Consider the following 19,024-nt stretch of genomic DNA (forward strand, 5'->3'; position numbering starts at 1 on the left):
CAATGTCTGCATTCTGAAGTGACTCAGTCTTTGTTTTCTACACCTGAAGGCAGCTGTACACTGTACATATGGAATGAATGTCACTGCTTTCATTAGGATACCCGATGACACGGCTACTATTTTTAGTGGTGTGGCGTTGAGTGAGATATTGCAATTAAGTTTCTGTAATTCAGTATTTTTCGTATCATGAATAATTGATGGTGAAATGCCATTAGAAGAGTACACGTTGACAGGAGTGACTCACGATTAGGAAAGGTGCTCCATGAAGTCCATCAGTGGCCGGTTTACAGTGTGTCTTCAATCCCACAATCCCTTGCAGGCCACTTGAACAAGCTTTGTGAAGTCACTTCTCATTTCATATCCGGACTGGTTACAAATGGAATTGGTGAAACAATGTTTTATGTATGTGCCATATTTGTTACTTGAGAACAAAAATGAACATCATTTCATTCACACTTATATGGTTAAGTGATTATACCTAGCCATGTGAGGCATGTGCAGCACAATCTAGTTAAGTTATTTAGTTTGTGACAGGTCCTGAATAATGACAGAATGCAACAACAGTGAAGTGTCAGATGTGGCATTCATTTACGCCATGCTGGCATTGGTGCCACCGGTTTCAAACAAGTTCCAGGAAGTGTCGCAAGGTCACTGCAGCAGATGCATTTTGAGTCATAACTACTGTGATGTTTGACTGCTGGAGATATTTCAAAGTAAATTAGGATTAATTTGTGGACACAAGCAACTGTGCCTCAGTACAAGTGACCAAATTCAATTGGATAAATGAAGCCTCCTCCTGTCCATTCACTACACTGCAGGCAACTCACGGGAGACTGCGGAAAGAGTGATGAACTGACTGAAGGAATGATTTCACTTGAATAATGATGAATGACGATGGATAAAAATACACTTACTAGATCAGATGCAGTGCAAATGTGGGATCATTGGGTGTGACTCTGGTTTTACATATTCAGAAGAATTCTTATTTATGTGATTGATATTTGTTACATTGTCTCCCCCTGTAGGGCTCTCAGGGTTAGGAAGAAGATGTCAGGTGAGCGGATGCCCGTGAAGATGATTGGTGACATTCTGACCAATCAGCTTCCTCATATGCAGCCATACATCAGGTTTGTCGGCTGTGACTCATCCATCCATCGACGATTACATGCTAAACTATGGATCATCTGTTTAGGTTCTGTTCCTGCCAGCTGAACGGTGCTACATTGATCCAACAGAAAACCGACGACAACCTGGATATTAAAGACTTCCTCAAGGTTTTCAACTTATAATCAGATGTTTCGGTTACATCTGCCAAGCCACATTTTCATAAAAAAAACCCTCAAATGTCATTACATTCATTTCGTGTCACTGACTGCAGTGAACTTAATCGGACAGCAGGTGGCAGTAGCATTCTGGAGCACTAGTACACCTAAAAAACGAAGTTTTCCGAACAAAAAGTGCTGAAATGTCATTGTTTCAAAAGTAAAATGCATCACTTTGGTTTTTCCATAATTAAAGTGAACTTTTTTTTACCCTATACTCCAAACTCAAATGCATGATGTCTCAAAGTAAAATGTGTTTTCTGTGTCCTGCACCCATAGCGGTTGGCCATGGATCCTCGGTGTAAAGGAATGCCACTATCCAGTTTTCTTCTCAAACCCATGCAGCGAGTGACCAGATACCCTCTCATCATCAAGAATGTAAGTGCAGACACAGGCACTCATCCACCCTCTCGTTCTTTCTCTCTTGTCAATCTTGTCTGTACTTGGCCTCAGATTTTAGAAAACACTCCTGAATCGCATCCTGATAACAGTCACCTGAAAGCTGCTTTGGAGAAAGCTGAGGAGTTATGTTCACAGGTGACACATGCACACACATTGGCATCCAATGACAAAAGCCATGTAAGCAGAGTACCGCCAGATACTGCAGCACATTACTTCTCGAGTTTTTACTCTGTGCAGGTAAACGAGGGTGTACGGGAGAAGGAGAACTCTGATCGATTGGAATGGATCCAAGCCCATGTGCAGTGTGAGGGACTGTCTGAGGTCAGAACTTCAATCTTTCACTCTATTAATTTAACCTTTTACCTCCGATGTAGTTTATTGAAAGTTTGTCTTCGCTCTCTCTCTAGCAACTGGTCTTTAACTCGGTCACAAACTGTCTTGGTCCAAGAAAGTTTCTTCACAGTGGGAAACTGTTCAAGGCGAAAAGCAGCAAAGAACTTTTTGGTTTCCTATTCAATGATTTCCTGCTATTAACTCAGGTATGGCCCCCCTCACCCCTTTTCAACTTTTCTGCCTGTGTCTAACCATCGTCTCTGCAGGTCACCAAACCGCTGGGCTCCTCTGGATCTGACAAAGTTTTCTCTGCAAAGACTCACCTGCAGTACCGCATGTACAAGACGGTGTGTCACATGAGTATACACACACAGTGAACGCACACACTAACTCTCCTCTCTGCAGCCCATATTTCTTAATGAAGTTCTGGTGAAGTTGCCCACTGACCCATCGGGAGACGAGCCGCTGTTCCACATCTCACACATTGACCGAGTGTACACACTGAGAGCAGAGAGCATCAACGAGAGGTACACACTCCATCCAACTCTTAACGTGATACAGAATGTTTAGCCTCTGTGTGCACATACAGGGCAGCATGGGTCCAGAAGATAAAAGCAGCGTCAGAGCTTTTCATTGAGACGGAGAAAAGGAAGAGAGAAAAAGCGTACTTGGGTATTTATTGTCAGTTAAGCAACTGTCTGGTTTCCATGACAACTGTAATACATCTTCTTTCTGCTGTCAGTCCGCTCTCAAAGAGCTACAGGCATCGGCCGTCTGATGGTCAACATTGTTGAGGGTATCGAACTGAAACCCTGCCGTTCTCACGGTCAGTACAAACAGATGTGCACATGAAAGGTTCTGATCCCCTCAGTGTTTGAACAATGGTTTTGCTGTTTGCAGGGAAGAGTAACCCATACTGTGAGGTCACCATGGGCACTCAGTGCCACATCACAAAAACCCTGCAAGTACGTCTTCGTCGGGACATTGTGGTAGTCATTTTGTGATTGCACTCACCATGTCAATATGTTGAGATCTTAATAACAAGTTAGACTGTTCTTGGTAAAATGTGTCAAGAGATTATGATTATTGATCAAAGCATGTTTCTGCTGAAGGACACTTTGAACCCGAAGTGGAACTCCAACTGTCAGTTCTTTATCAAGGATTTGGAGCAAGACGTCCTGTGTGTCACCGTTTTTGAGCGAGACCAGTTTTCTCCAGACGGTCAGTGGCTTTATCTCAGATAATGTTCCCCACCATGCCTCTGTAAATGACCCGCTTTATCCTACTGTTGATATAAGAGGCGCACTAGGGGTCAGTTTTAAGAAGCAGGTATAACAAACCAGTGACAAAATTGGAAGTGTGGGTTTTCCAACTCAGAGCAGTCAAACTCAGAGTTTTCCCTTTTCTGAATGGGGGTCAACGGTTAGTTAGAGTCATTGTTACTCTGCGTGGAGCTCATGCATAAGGATCTTTCAAGCCCTCAATATTGGAACACAGATTACATGATTCACCATGTTCATATTCACCACATAATAGTGTTGCTCCTCCTACTTCTCCTCAGTGGAGATGAAAACATTATTGACTGCATATGCGTGCACACATGAACCCATTCAAAAAAAGAAATGCTGAGTGATGTCATCGTGTATGTATTAACTAGAGACAGAAGAAATGTTTCATCTTGTCAGATGTTTCAGTGCACCCGACAGACACAAAACAGATCTATCTATAGCTTTAGTTGAAATTATAAAATCAAGTAAGGTCAGGTCTGTTAGATGGAATCATTGAAATTCTGTTTTTATTGTCAGACTTTCTGGGCAGAACCGAAATTCGATTGGCAGAGATAAAGAAGGACCAGGGCTCTAAAGGACCGATCACCAAGAGGCTGCTGCTCCATGAAGTCCCAACAGGAGAAATTGTCGTCAGACTGGATCTGCAACTGTTTGAAGAACCCTGACATAGGGTCCAGATTAGATGAGACCGTTATAGGCTGCATTTTACTGTGCAACACTGAACTTCCGTAAACTGGACCCGAGTACTCCTCAGCTGTAGACCATGATATAAACAACCTAAACCAGGACTTACCAGACTTGTCGGGACCAGACTAGTCCTCCTGTGACAATGCCAGTTTTCTCCCAAATCCCAAGTAGGCATGTGTGTCTATGGTTTCCTGTTTGTTTGTGTGCGTGTGTGAACATTGTTGTGCGGACATATTGCTTTGTGAAGACATTTTGGCAGGTCCTCATACAGGTACGGGTGGGGTTTTAATTGCAAAATAACAGGGTTAATCAATTTGGGCATAAGTTTAGTTTAGATACCTGGTCAAGGATGACTATGTTTAAGGTGAGAAGCTGGGGGAAGCATAATGTCAATGAGTGGTCCTCACAGACACAGAGATACAAAAGTGTGTGTGTGTGGGCATGTTTTGCCATACTTGTGAGCCACCTTCTTGTGAGGACATTTTGCTTTGTGGGGACATTTTGGCCTGTCCTCACAAGGTTTAGACGGTTAAACCCAGTAAAAGTAGTTTCTTATAACTGGGCCCAAGTTTGTTTCAGAATCCTGGTTAAGGTTAGCCATTTGTTTTGGATGGTTAAGTTAAGGGTCAGAGGCTGGGCAATGCATTACGTCAATGAGTGGTCCTCACAAAAAGAGCTGTGTGTGCGTGTGTGTTTTGACTGGCTAGTTTGTTTGGTCATTCATCCTCAAAAAGTATCACAGAAGAGAGTGAATTTGTGGCACTGGAGCAACGAACCTGAATGTTTTTTTTTTCCATGTTTTGTTCTTTGTTGGTAAATACACATGGTTGCGAGATCTGCGCTACACCATAGCGGAGGTGCAAGAGCATACATTTATGTCAGTGCTGCATCGACACTTGGGACCTTGATAACAAAACTGATGTTCTTCACCATTACCATAGTGACCAGCCACTGTCTAATGAGGTGTACCTGTATGTAGAACTGCTGATGATTTGCCCCGTCCTGCTCTCCTGTCTGATGTCTAGAGAACGGATTATAATGAAGTTGGTCTTAATCACCTGATAGAAAGTGTAAGTTGTTGTTACGGTGTTTGAATAAAGTTAAGCTAGGCCAAGAAAGACAAACACACACAAACATACTGAATAATGACTGTACATTGATCGCTTGTCGTTGGTTCAACTCTGTTTTACTTTTTATGCTCAACGTCTCTGTAAATATTTGTTCGTTTGGATTGACAAACGTTCTAAAATTTGACGTTATAAAACAAAATGCAATGCAATCACTGGAATAATCAACATTAATGTGTCTATTCTGACATAAAGATGTAGTCCATCTATTCAACTTACTTCACTTACTTTATCACAACTTAAGAGCAGATGTAATCGCCGTTTCACAGCCATAGTGTAGAGTGCTTTTTAACAACCAATATTATTGAGGACAATCTAAAAACATCCAAATGAAACATATCAAAACTCCAGCTGAAGGGGGTTGCATGAACAACGTGTTTCCCTGTCTGAGGCTGCGGGTCCGATGAGCTGCTCGACTGTCCCATAAAGCGCCGTAGGTATTTGCAGGTATTTGCACCTCAAGCTTGTCAAAGAATGAAACATTGTCGTTTTCACTGTAATCGTTGGTCTCTAATATCCCGTTTTAATGTGACTGTGACTGCATCTGTGGCCAAGACGCAAGCAATGCAGCTGCACCCCCTAACCAAGACAGGCAGGAGATGATGATGATGATGAGAGTCACCTCTTGAACCAGCACTCAGTCTTTCTGGCCAAGGGGCTTTTCATGCCAGGAACGTCTGAGTGAGAGATTCCCCCTTGAGAATGAGGAGTCAGCAGGTGAGCCAATCTCTTTGCTAACACAACCTTTTTCTGTTTGTAAATGTATTTTATTAATTCCCTGATTAGTTGCACTGTGGTTTTACAAATGGCTACCTGGTTTGGCAAGACGACTGTGACCTATAAGGCCATATGAAGTTCTTATGGTGACTGTCTAACTGTGGATGCAACTGCGACAGGTCTACTGTGAGCAAACGTGGGCTCTTGAGAATGCGGATTGGCTGGCTGTATAAATGGCAACAGATTTCCCCTAAAACCTAGAAAACGACTACAGACGACTGTCACTATGGTGACGAAGTAGCTCGCACTGTCAAAGTACCTTCTGAGCTGTCATAGAGCTGTTAGAACTGCACATGCTACCAGAAGGCGTGGGTGAGTCGGATGAGCCCATTCTAGCTAAGGTGGAACAGGAATGGACGGATATCCTTTTACAGTGCTTCAGTACAGTTTTATTGCAGTATTTAAAGCAAGGTCCAGATTGAGAACTTGCAACAACCATGCTCGCTTCCGTGGGCCGCTGGTTAGAGACCCATTCTATAGATTTTATCTCAGGCGATACCTTAGTTGGTAAAACAACAAAAAATAATACTATTGACATATATTCATATATTCAAACTAATGGGGCAAACTAGTCCCATAGGCTTTTTAAATTGCTCGATAATTTCTGGTATATGCCGATCTATATTTTGAATGTTGGGCTATCTAAAATAATAAACAATTGAATTGTTTTACATAGGCAGTCAAAATGCCTTGGTACTTCAAACTAAATGGCCACATCATACAGAAACGACACTCAATATTCGTCATCGTCCACTATATTGAAATCTAAATTCTTGCGTAAACGTGACGTTGGCATCTATTTAAATTCAATTTAATTATTGTCATCTATTCAAATTAATTTGAATTTTATTGATCGATTTGATTTTCTTTTAAGTTTTTTGAAAGCAAAGCACTCGCGCCAAACGACCGCTCATTGCTGTACAGTAGTCTACTGTATTCTATAACAGAAATGTTATATAAACGTGCACTCAATGTGTCCCTGCTGGGTTGCCATAAAAACATGGCGAACCTGACTGTGGCACTGCGCGTGCGTGCACGGATCGCGCGAATGCCATTGCGCAGGCAGTAGACGCACACCGGACGCTCGTGCTTTCTTATTTCAGCTGGTTGCTGTGGTTTGTGTTCGTCCGCCACTTCCTCAGTCGTCAAGAAAGACGTAAGACTCTTAACTTACTTCAGAGTGTCCAACCATTGATTTCACAGTTGTTTGAAAATACGCACGTTTGTGTGTCAACCAAAGCTCCTCCCTTTCTGTCCTTTTAGACCATTCAGACTGGCTTAATAGTACGTTGTATCATAAGTGACATTTTTTTCCTTTGAACAGGGTGAGTAAGACAAAATAGCAAAGTAGAAATTGCGCCAGGAGAGTGATGCAACGATGAGCACTGACGGCTCTTCCCTAACCATCGACAGACGGACTTGTGCTTCAGTGTGTTCTGTCACGATGACTCAGCTCATCGACCTGACTTGCGTGGTTACTTTCTGGGAGCACAGCAAGAGTTGGAAATATGCGGAAGTAGCACCACATAACCTCTTCAGGGCCAAGTTTTCTTGAGTTTTGCTGTCTGCAATTTGGGACAGGAATTACCTAGATGGAGTAATCTCATTTGTTTTTGCAAAAACAATTGTCAACAATGTCCTTGCTTGTGGACAGTTATGCCCAACACTATCACCAAATATGGTTGCGTTATCACTACCATATGTCAGATTTACATGTCATATGAAGCGAGAGACTTTATTGTAAGCTTTTAATATACACAGGATTCATTCTGAAAATCTGAATAGAATGTTCTCTCCTGTTATGTTTTCTTTCAGAAGATGATGTTGCATCAATTTAATGTGTTGGTACATGCTTGTGTTCCTTCCTTCTTTTTTTAGGTGTGTCACAGTATTGGCGATATCACAATATCACAGCATGTAAATTGCCTCAATATCGTCTTGGTATTGTATTAAACAGTGCGTCTTGAAAATCATGGCTTTCAGTCCGCTCCAGCAGAACATAACATCAAACAAGAAAAATAATGTTGTGAATGCTGCATTCACGATATTGCTTTTCTCGGACAATAAATGTCAGCCTATCCACGCTGCATGGTTCAGCCAACATGGAAGTGTCATATCAATTTGGTTAGGGTGAGAACTCCTTGATAGATGCACATATCCCCTGGTAAATTAATAAAAATATCTTAAGAGGTGTATAAATTGCCTACTATGAAGTCTATTGTGATTTTTGTTCGATATAAAATAAAAACAATACTGAGCTGATGCCAGCTAAGCATGACACATTGTCCCGGAGACTGCGGAGAAAAATGGACATAAACTTCGCAACCGATCCTATGTCAAACATCGTATTTTGTGGAAATAAATGCTACATATGTGGTGCAATGTGCCACCAAGTCCTTCATTTAAATTTTCTCTCGCTAATTAAAACATAAAAAAAGCTGCCGGATGTGACGTCATCGTCCCACGGCAGGTAGGACACGTGGTAAGGGGACATATTTGGTACCTACCGTAACATTTAAATCTGATGTGCGGAAGCATTTTGGCTTTTTTTTATGCAGTGTTTTCATTTTTTTGTTGTCATGTTGTGATAATATCGTGCCGTGAGATGTGTATATTATGACACCGCTAATCTTTTTTGTCACTGAAATGACTCTGATGTTGTATTTTCTGTATCACAATCAAAATGATGTGGGCTATGTCCCTATATTGGTGGCTAATGGCTGATAGACCTGCGTATTTAAAAACAAAATACCACGGCACTGAAAGGTCATATATGTGGATGGAGGATGCCTAGGATAATGTAAGCGGTCAAACATTTGATGACGTTTGTTTGCCAAAATTGTTTAATTTTTCCAATTTCATTCATGGAGAAAGAGCCAAGGACTCAGAAGGTACGGAAAGTAACAGTGATGCGTTGTATAGCCTGGATATCAGCCGCTAACAAGCTCTTCATCAAAGTATGCTTGTTGCTGTTTCGTATGTCATGTCACTTGCATTAACAATGGTCAATGTATCCCATATTTCTTCACTCATTTAGGATTGATTTTGAGTTTGTTGAAGGTTTGTTGACATTTTGCGTTCACAACATGCTTTAACCAAATAATGAGCCAAACTGTGCGTTATGCTGTTTCACAAATGTGGCGTAGTAGCAGCACTCGGGATAGCTTTTGTATATTAAGGCACTTCTATACAAATAAAAGCATTTTTTCCACAGTAAAAGCCACCCTTACCCTTTCTTTTGCTGAGTGACTTTATACAGTCTGTGATAGATGTACTCGCGATGTAATCGAATGTGGTTATTCAAATACCATAATACCATACTTTTGTGGAAACCCAACTCCCTGTGCGGTAGGCAAAAATTATAGTCGTGATTATTTTGATTCATATCTTAATCACGATTATTCAATGATTTAAGGTTTTGCCATTGACTTTCAAACATTATTGAACAATTTACTACAGTAAAACGATATACATATAAAAACCATCACGTTGGTTTCTCTCTGGAAACGCCAATCTGTATGGTTTGGCTTTGGAGAACAGTGGGAACTGGACACAATATTTAAAGTTGACCAGGTAATTGGCTGGGGCGCATAGATTTTTTCTGTGCTTTTGATGGTCTAAGCTGTGATTTCACATTACAAGCTTTTCGTGATCATGACCGAAGAAGACATTCTTTTGATTTTACATTGACAGGGAGCGCTTGATTTTGTCACCTGTCTCAAGTTGAGTGCAAGCTATTGTTCTGATGCATTTATCCACTTCTGAATAATCATTGGGTTTTGAAACATCTACAACAGGCAGCTATCACTACTGTTTTAACTCGGAATGCCGGTTGAGCGTCCGCTAAAAACCTGGTCGCCGTTGCACAGTTGTCCAAGTCGGAAGTTGGAGAGGATGCGAGTGGCTTTCCTAATTCTGTCTGCTGCATCTGGACAGACTTGCAGCCGTCGATAATACACCCTCCAGCGCTGTGTGAGGATCCTGTGTTGTGGCTGTCCTTCTCAAGGTGTCGCTGTGGATAGGGCCCGAGGTGGCTAGGCTTCATAGGGAGGGCTTCATCAGCCACTGCTGTAAATGGCAGTGGCCCCAGCTCAGGTGCAGAAGAATTGAGTTTGTCGACATGTCGAAAAGAATTTGTAGTCTGCGTCGATCAGGGCAAGCAACACAATGGAGAAGGTCCCCTTGTAGTTGTACAACTGTGACCTTGAGTTGGGAGAAGCCTGGATGACAGTGTGACAAATTCCAGATCCAGTCCTCAAATCCCCATGTTCAGCACTATGTGGGGACACCGTGTGCGGCTACCGCTGAGCAACGCCCGCCAATCCGGTTGTGATGTTTGGACCGCTATACAAATTGCCCAAGAAATAATCATTAATTTCACCGAGCTAGAAGACCAAGGTGGTCAGAAACCACCGAATCCGTCGCTGTTTTGGAGTTGGGTGCAGCGTTCGTTTAGCTACCTGAATCTGAAACGTTTGGAAACATTTGGAGTGGAAACGTTCCTAAACGCAGTAAATATTTCACAGACATAGTGAAGTCTCAAGAGATTCACCAACGTGCGATGTCTCACGTCCAATGAACTGTTTTTCAGTTGTCCTTTTGACATCATAGTTGCTGCATGCTGCAAGGTTTTTCTGTTTTTTGCCTTCATGATGAGGCATATAAAAACATGTCTGAATTAAAATTATTTTATGGTTTGTTTTTCCACATGTACACTGAAGCTCTCAACATTTTGATTACAAATCCATTGTCAATCCATGTGGTCGGTATCGGTGATCGGCAGCAAAAATCAGTCGGTTTTCAGCTTTTGCCGAAGGAACGTTGACAATCACTAAAGTTGTTTTTTTTTTTGTTCATTTTTACTTAACATTTAATAGTACTTCTGCCACGCCTGAAGGTGGCCTTACATCTATTTATCTCCTACTACGTCAAGTTCTCATGTCAGACTTTGCTACATCTTGAAACTTATTGAAATGATAGCCTTAGCATACACCAACCTCACAATGTTTCAGGTCATGTCCTGTAAAACAAGCGAGAACAAAAGAAAGGAACTTAAATCTGATACTATTCGTTTTGTTGGTTGTTTTTTATGGCGGTGGAGCAGTGTGAATTGTCACTAACATTATTTTTCTATTACAGAAAATTATGTCAACGAAGGTTGCTGTGGTCACGGGAGGGAACAAAGGCATCGGCCTTGCCATTGTGCGAGGGCTGTGCAAACAGTTCACGGGAGATGTCTACTTGACGGCCCGAGATGTGTAAGTGACTGTATTCACTCAACATGAATCAGCATCAGACAAAAAATTGTCACATGCTTCAGAAAGACCTGTTGAAACCAATCAAAATCTTTAAAAGCACTCAGCATGTTTGTTCACACCCGTTCAACTCACGCTACACATACAGATGACGTATTTATTACCATTCTTTCATGGAATCAGTGGAAGTCATTTTCTGCAAGGCACATTCCTGAGCCATAGAGCTCCATGCCACTTTCCATGCACTCCACAAAGATGCAGCTGTCTTGTCACATTCAGTCATATGAATTCATGAATCCATTTGGCACAATGTAAATCTTTTCTTTTTTTCACAGTTTTGTAAACTGCACATGCAGCCGTGCAGTCATTTTGTACCAGCCCAAAAAATGCGTGAGCGCATCTCATCGCCTGCATTTTTATACTGGTCACATCAGACCAATGATTAGTTATGAAATATCTCTTGTGGTGACTTTGAGACTTCCGTTTCCGCCCTGGCTGTTCACCGCAACCACGCCTCTGCAGCCCGTCTCTGCCACGAGCAGCATGAAGCTCAGAACAGCAGAGGAGTTGACAGCGCAGTACTGTCAATAAAACGCAGACAATCTAATGTTGACAAGGCTCAGTCGTGGAGGTATTAAACTTGTCTGTAAAAATCCTCATGTGGCCTTCATGTGGGGTGGTTTGACTGAGCTGCAAGGCATCATGGGGAATTAACTGAGTAACTGAGATTATTGTTGAGAGTGGTGGCTCCTCGCTTAAATGCGCCGATTCTATCCCAGTTCAGTGGTACAAGTTAATCAGTGGAGGTGGTGGACCAGAAGAACTTGTGCGTGTGGCCACGCCTCATTACTCCATCGTTTGGATCCTCCACTGCATGCAAATTAGGACAAATCACTGCAGTCAACTCGGCTGCTTCATCAAGCTCTTGCCATGGTCCCACTATTCTCAACATAAATCAGACATTGTGAAGCAATTGTCTTGGAGGTAACAGTTTCAGCGATACACATGCGTTTGCTGAATGATCACTCTATTGTGTTCCAGCTCTCGTGGAGAGAGTGCTGTTCAAGCTCTGTCGTCTGAGGGCCTGACTGCCATGTTCCACCAGTTGGACATCAGTGACTCAAAGAGCATAACTGCCGCTGCTGATTTCTTCTCTCAGAAGTATGGAGGAGTGGATGTCCTCATTAACAATGCAGGCATTGCATTCAAAGGTAAAAGTGTTTTGCCAACATTGCAGTCAGTGATAATGTTCATGTCCTTTGTAGTTAAAGTGGGATGGTAGGGAATTGTTGTCTATTCTGTCGTGAAAATGTTGGGGAGAATTATCGCTGACATCCTCGTCTAGGGACAAATATATCGGCTTTTCTCACTGTGCACTGTGTCTCAAGACAGTGTGTTCGCCTCAAAAGTCCGACATGTGGACGCAAGCAAACCAGATTTTGGCCGCGTACTTGATCTCGCCATGAGTGCTGCATCTTGTCCGCGGGGGGTGAGCTTCTCACGTCAGGCGACTTGGCGCTAGATGCTGGAAACTACTGTTATCGCGACTCCCCAGCAGCAGCAGACTGGTGCCGGGGAGGAGCGTAGTGCAGTGGTCTCACTACGTGTGCAGGTGTTTGATCACGTGTTTTTGTCTTTAGTAAGCTGATAAACATCTGATTTTATTGACAGTCAGATGCACTTAAATGAATAACGTTGGGATATTACTGTTGCTATGCTGTTGCAACTGCTGTGATCTCTCAGCTGTGCAGCTGTCTGCCTGAGGACAACAGCGAGGAGGAAGTTACTGAAAAATCACCAGACTCTTCATTAATCATTTTTGACGTCTGGATCTGTACTTCACTGATTAAAATCTCCTGGATCGTCACTAATGTCTCTCACTCTCACTTTCAACTTGTTGTGCGAGCAGCCTGGGTAAATCAAGGCAGTCCGTATCACACAGCTTGTTTTTCTACACTATTATTATTATTTTTTTTTTTTGCGGGGGCTCGGGGGGTAAAAACATTCCCGTATAACATTCCCACTGTAAAACGCCGCATTCTGCTACAGCTGTGGTGGAGGTCCATCATCAGTCAATATCTCAGGTGACTTTTCCTTCAACCATTTTGAAATGAGTGCTGGTTTCGGTGATGTCCAATTTTGAAAGATGCAACGTCTGGCAAGCAATGAGGTCAATGCTATTATTTCACTTTGTGTGGTACTCATTCTACAAGCAATGTTAGATGTGCCAAACGGAGTGATATAGAATGTGGGCATAGTTTCAACTCAAATCATAGTATAGTAGACATAATTGTGAAGGATCACATATCGTACACAACGAAATAGAAAATGAAGAACCAACAAATGGGCCAGGTTGCTCACACCAGCTAATATCTATTGTTATCATGAGATACTGAATGGTTTGGTGACATCGACCCATTCCTTCTGGGACCACTGTGCAGCAAGCTGCTAATGCTAGCTGCTAATGATACCTGTTAATGCAGCATGTCCTGCTACTAACAGGCTGCTACTGCTGCCAATGACAACCGTCGTAGGCGGCCTGTTGTTCATCCTCCGACAAAAAAGTCAAGGTCTTTAATCTGGAATCCAAGTTGCACACACGAAGGATCTCCATCTGCTCATCCAATCCAATCCAATCCAATGTGTTACTGCACTGATGTGGATGGCAGTGAAAGCTTGCAGATGGCGTTATTTTTATCGAGCTCACTATTATCTGCTATAAGTTGGAAGCCAAACTACTTCCAGACGTCTCCTTTGTATTGCAGCAGTGCAATGATTTTGTCAGCCATGTTTGCCTGAATGTCTTCATTTGCTGCGGTAACTAGCTCTGCTACAGGAATAGTGCTGCACTGCGCAGCAAAGCGGTGCAGTGTGTGTTTTTTTCTTTATTTAATCGATATTATGAATATATGATATATTAGGCTGTTGAATATTGTGATATATGGACAAATCAATTTTTTTTCACACCTCTAGTGGTCGCTACCATGCGTGTAGCTTTGTCCCAATAATTCCTCGCCAGTCGTATATTCCCATTTCTTCTTCCCACTTTTTACTACATTTTTGTATCCATAGGATCAGTTGTCTGGGCAATGCTGATGAGATTCATACCCTCTGCTGGTGACTTATTTTATGCAAGTCTTGCCAAATTTGACTGGGTGGTAGAGAAGGAAAACCCCTGTAAAGTTTTAGATACCAAACTACAAATCTCAAGGTATCGACAAAAGTGTGCAGTCGATAGCCCATAGAGTGATGATTGATCAACAAAATTGGTGCCAGCCATACCTCTGTTCTGCCAAGAGGCAAATGAAGACTCCAGGATACAAGGAAGAAACTCTTGATTAAGACTAATAGATGTTAGGATAGATAGAAGTCTTAAACTTGAAATGTCATCTAAATTGAAACTGAATTGTAAGTTTGTGGACAACCGGGTTATTTGTGAATTTTTTCAGGCAGCCAAGAATGGAGCAGACATTTTCTGACAAGATGATTGCTCCAAATCACGGCAAGAAAGTCCTGGTGATGCTATGTAGCGACAGAGCTTGTGATTGAGTGAAGCCCAGTTGTAGAATTGAAAATTCAGGGGAGAAAGACCACCATCAAATTCACAATTTCGAAGGATTGTGTTTATGGTTCCTAAATGGAGTTTATTATTTTGTCTGTGGTTTTACAAAATGTTTGGGCAGAAAACATGTCAATGTTTGAAATAGATACAAGAATTTGCGATGGATATTCGTTTTGATCGCATGAATTCTTTCTACGATACAATTCTTCCGAAGTTGAAATCTGTCGGTTGGAGCTGTTGTGCTTATTAATTGTCCAATCATAGGAAGACTTTTAATTTGTGACCAGAAAATCCACCAAAGGTATCTAAAATGTTCACGGGTACACTAAGCATGGGATTTTTGGCATACAGATGCAAATCATTTGCCTGAAGAGAGAGTTTATATTCTCTGTTGTTACGTACCACTCCTTTAAAGACCAAGGAATATTTCAGTGCACTTGATAATGGTTCAATAGAAAGAGCAAAAAGCGTCTGACAGTGGGCAACTTAGCGGGTGCCACCCTCCAGGCAAAAATAATAAGCTTTAATGTCATTTGTTATGACACTGGTTCATGTACGGATGAGCAGCTCAAAAGTTCCCAGCTTCCCATGGTGCCTCCGTGAAAGGTCCGTGACTGGTTCGTGACCTTTAGTGGACCCCTGCAGCTCCACAGCGGTAATTTAATCCCCTGAGATGACGTAGTTAGCAGGAAACGCCCCTGAGCAGCCAGAGCTGCAATGCCTTGTTTATCCACGGGGAGGTGCATGGATACACTTTGCCCTCAGCGATTTCAATAGTAGGACTGTACCTTTCTGCTTAATGTGTCAGAGATTGCTTACCAAACACAATAATACGAGACTGAACCCATATGGACTTGACAGCCATGTGTAGCAAAACCCGCCTCCTAAATGTGCGGGGCGTACGCACTAAGCACTGCTTTGGACAGAAGCTGCTCGAACAAAACAGTATGAACTCCAGAGCGATGATCAAAGAATGATTGAGATCTTAGCTAGACCATCGTTGTAAGCAGTCTCGATACCTCACTTTCACCATTGAACGTCCCGGCACTGACAACAGGGTTGTGTGTGTGATGTGTTCTGATTTTTGCCTCAGTGAATCACTATTTAAACAAACCAACGCGGTGAGGCGACCACCCGCAACATTCATTAATATCTGAGAACTAGTGATGGTCACCTGATGTTAGTTACTGAAAGTGCAGCTATTCCAAACGATCCAAGCACAAACAAGGCTTTTCTATTGATTTGGAGTCACAGTCCAGAACTTGATCACGCTGCGGGGGGGTGGGAGTGGCAAGACACGGTCACGCTGCGGACGGTTTGACTCAAAATTCAGATCATCGTCACAATCTAAGTCAGGGGTGGCCAACCAGTTGTTTTACTGTGTTTCTGAAAAGAGTCACATCCTACAAATATGTAAAGCTGTAAGGCTCGCCTGAACAGCTGGTCACGTGACATAGTATGGCAGTACAGCAGTTAAACCACATGCCTGTGTGTCACAAGGTTGCTGGTTTGCGTCCGGCCTAAGTCTCTTGTGCATGTATTTTTAAAATTCATACATTTTAGCGTGATCCTCCTCGAAATGTCAAGCAGCATAGATAGAAATGTGTGCGCTATTATGTGCAACCAACATAAGTTGATACGTTTATTAAAGAAAAGCAGAACAGATTGTACTGGAAAGAATATGCAATGATATGAAATGGAGATGATCCTGTCAATATGGTGGTGGGAGACTGAAGTCAGCCGTGATGTAATGTCAAAGTTATCTCAGATGCCTGCGTAAATCTGATGGGAAACTTGTGACTTTTTAGTCGAACTGTTCAATTCAGATTAATAAGAGCCCCAACACACCAATCTGTGCACAGTGAGAACACAGGCACATGTTGGCAGTGATGGAATCGTTGCGTCCAGGTAGAGATGGCGTCCTCAGAGCGTCTTCCAGGCTGTCAAGAGTCATTCATTGAAGACGGGAAGTGACCGTTTCTGAACGAGTTGGAGTCACCAACCGGAAACATAACTTTACTCAGTTCAGATGGTCTCCCCTCTGTAACAACCTCAGGAGCGGTCACCAGAGCTGGCTGAAGCGGTGGTCGCCGGCTTCATGGTTACGCTCTGTAGTGCAGGTAATGAAGCACTAATGCAGACAAGCTTTGTGCTCTCGGCTGCCCTAACTTTTGGATAGGTCCAGTGCAGTCCTCGGGTGAAGGAGGTTCCACGTAGCGCGGAACGGCGAGCGGCAAGATGCAGTGTTGAGATGCTGCAAAGTTACTGATAGCGCAAGCAACACAATGTGTGGTCATTTTGTTTTTTTAACCAGTTTTTTTAACCATCATGGTCATGGTCATACTCCTTGTTCTCAAACAGTGGCTGATACAGCGCCGTTTGCTGTCCAGGCTGAAGTCACATTGAAGACCAACTTTTTTGGAACGAGGGATGTGATGACTCACTTCCTGCCGCTCATCAAAACTGGAGGTACAAAGAAGTTGTTTACTGACTGTTTCACAGATCACATTGCTCTGGCTTTGTCCACAGGTCGTGTTGTCAATGTCTCCAGCTTTGTTAGCGCTCGGGCTCTGAACCAGTGCAGTCCGACTCTTCAGGCCCGATTCCGCTGTGATGACATCACAGAGGAGCAGCTTGTGGATCTGATGAAATCTTTTGTCGACGAGGCAAAGAAAGGAGAGCACAAGCACGGTGGTTGGCCGGAAACTGCGTATGGTGTGTCCAAGATCGGAGTGACGGTACCACATGCTACTCAAAGGTTAGAATGAGCTCATGAAAATATTGTTGTAAGTGTGTATGTTTCTTTAGACACTGTCCATGATCCACGCCCGTCAGCTGTCCAAATCAAGACCCAGTGATCAGGTAGTCATCACCAGTCACAACATGAATGGATGAGGTCTGGTTGCAGATTTGCCAATTTGCTCCCGGTTCAGGTCCTAGTTAACGCCTGTTGTCCTGGATGGGTTCGCACTGACATGGCGGGATCCAAGGCACCGAAATCACCAGATGAAGGAGCCATAACTCCCATCTACTTGGCCTTGCTTCCTCCTGGAGCCACTGAACCGAATGGGAAGTTTGTTTCCGACAAAAAAGTCCAGCCGTGGTGAAGAGTATGAAAACTTGGCCTTTGATTTCACTAAAAGCACTTATTCAAACCTTTAAAAATTTGAGAGAATGTGGATGGCCTGGTTGAGCTCAGCTGGGAATTACTCACACATTTTGCATCTGTTTTGAATGTAACTTAAAGGAAGACGTTATCAACACTAGAGTGGCCAATAATTCATGCAAGCATTTGTTTACCAACACAACCGAGCATAACAGATGCTGTCCTGAACATTCTCTAGAAGAACCTCAGATGCACTGAAAAGGTTCTAAAACATGCTGAAAGCATTCCATTGTGAACATTATTGTTAAATCATCTTTACATTTAGAGCAGATCTGAAGTATGTGATTCATCTGCCATTAATCATGAGCTAGCTCAGCTTTAGTGTGAATAATCTATTTGCTGGCCAACGTTTTATGATTAACTATATTTCAAAGAACATAAATAAAATGCCGGTTTACAACTTTGTGTACCTTTTTTTTAACCTCTATTCCATCTTTCTGGCTTTTTTTGAATACAAGTCAGCCATTCCCAGATGAGTGATATTGAAAATGAACTGCTGGGAGTGAGATTGGAGGCCACTGTCTGAAGTGTCACAGATGTAGTTCAGGTTCTCGAGACCAAATAACTGAATGTTTATGCAGGTTGAATTGCAACGTGAACCAAATGATAGTTAAGTGAAGGTCATTCACCAGGCATTCTTCAGATGGAGTGTCTGTCTCCAGGTGTCTCCTGCTCTAACCATGGGTTTGAAAACTCCAATGACACCGTTCCATCTTCTCACTGCTCAATATTCACCAATCACCAAGACAGTGGTGGCAGACATCAGACTGCAATAATCAAATGACTGTACAGTATTACTGCTCTCAGACCAACTAGTCTTACGAATTCAAGCATGTGGTATTACAGTACCTCAACCATACAATAGTATATGAGAGGAGCCATCACTCCCAACAATAAACTCTGATGCGGTGACACAAGTGTCATAAGTGAGTGGGAAATTATATGATGTGTGCTGTCCATGGGAGGGGCTGGCGGGGCTTCATAAGGAGTCATTTTGGACCCTTTGGAGAGTTTTTCTTTTTGCAGTTGTGGAGCACCAGAACTGTCTCTATTACGCTGATAGGTTTGAGACGACGTACAAGCAGCCCCATCATTGACTCCACT

General features: G+C 42.7%; 2 protein-coding genes across 6 annotated transcripts in view; both read left to right on the forward strand.

Moving 5' to 3' along the window:
- Positions 1–6,624, forward strand: part of itsn1 (intersectin 1 (SH3 domain protein)) — a 36,723-nt gene extending 30,099 nt beyond the window's left edge. Inside the window, exons 33-45 of one of the 5 annotated variants that reach the window (XM_053875244.1) lie at positions 1,026–1,127; positions 1,193–1,274; positions 1,602–1,700; positions 1,776–1,859; positions 1,962–2,045; positions 2,132–2,263; positions 2,324–2,404; positions 2,463–2,584; positions 2,647–2,729; positions 2,800–2,883; positions 2,958–3,022; positions 3,170–3,278; positions 3,863–6,624. In XM_053875244.1, the coding sequence (XP_053731219.1) occupies positions 1,026–1,127; positions 1,193–1,274; positions 1,602–1,700; positions 1,776–1,859; positions 1,962–2,045; positions 2,132–2,263; positions 2,324–2,404; positions 2,463–2,584; positions 2,647–2,729; positions 2,800–2,883; positions 2,958–3,022; positions 3,170–3,278; positions 3,863–4,011 (1,276 nt within the window). In that variant the 3' untranslated portion in view covers positions 4,012–6,624. The remainder of the gene's footprint in view (positions 1–1,025; positions 1,128–1,192; positions 1,275–1,601; positions 1,701–1,775; positions 1,860–1,961; positions 2,046–2,131; positions 2,264–2,323; positions 2,405–2,462; positions 2,585–2,646; positions 2,730–2,799; positions 2,884–2,957; positions 3,023–3,169; positions 3,279–3,862) is intronic. The other 4 variants (XM_053875243.1, XM_053875245.1, XM_053875246.1 and 1 more) reach the window with 4 other exon arrangements.
- A 321-nt stretch (positions 6,625–6,945) lies between these two features.
- cbr1 (carbonyl reductase 1) lies at positions 6,946–18,252 on the forward strand. Its single transcript, XM_053875249.1, has 7 exons — positions 6,946–7,093; positions 11,077–11,195; positions 12,234–12,403; positions 17,116–17,223; positions 17,284–17,492; positions 17,563–17,616; positions 17,688–18,252. The coding sequence occupies exons 2-7, from the start codon at positions 11,083–11,085 to the stop codon at positions 17,859–17,861; spliced, it is 828 nt and encodes a 275-aa protein (XP_053731224.1). The 5' UTR covers positions 6,946–7,093; positions 11,077–11,082; the 3' UTR covers positions 17,862–18,252.
- The last annotated feature ends 772 nt before the right edge of the window (positions 18,253–19,024 follow it).

The sequence above is a fragment of the Synchiropus splendidus genome, chromosome 9 (assembly GCF_027744825.2).
Source record: "Synchiropus splendidus isolate RoL2022-P1 chromosome 9, RoL_Sspl_1.0, whole genome shotgun sequence".
NCBI lineage: Eukaryota > Metazoa > Chordata > Actinopteri > Syngnathiformes > Callionymidae > Synchiropus > Synchiropus splendidus.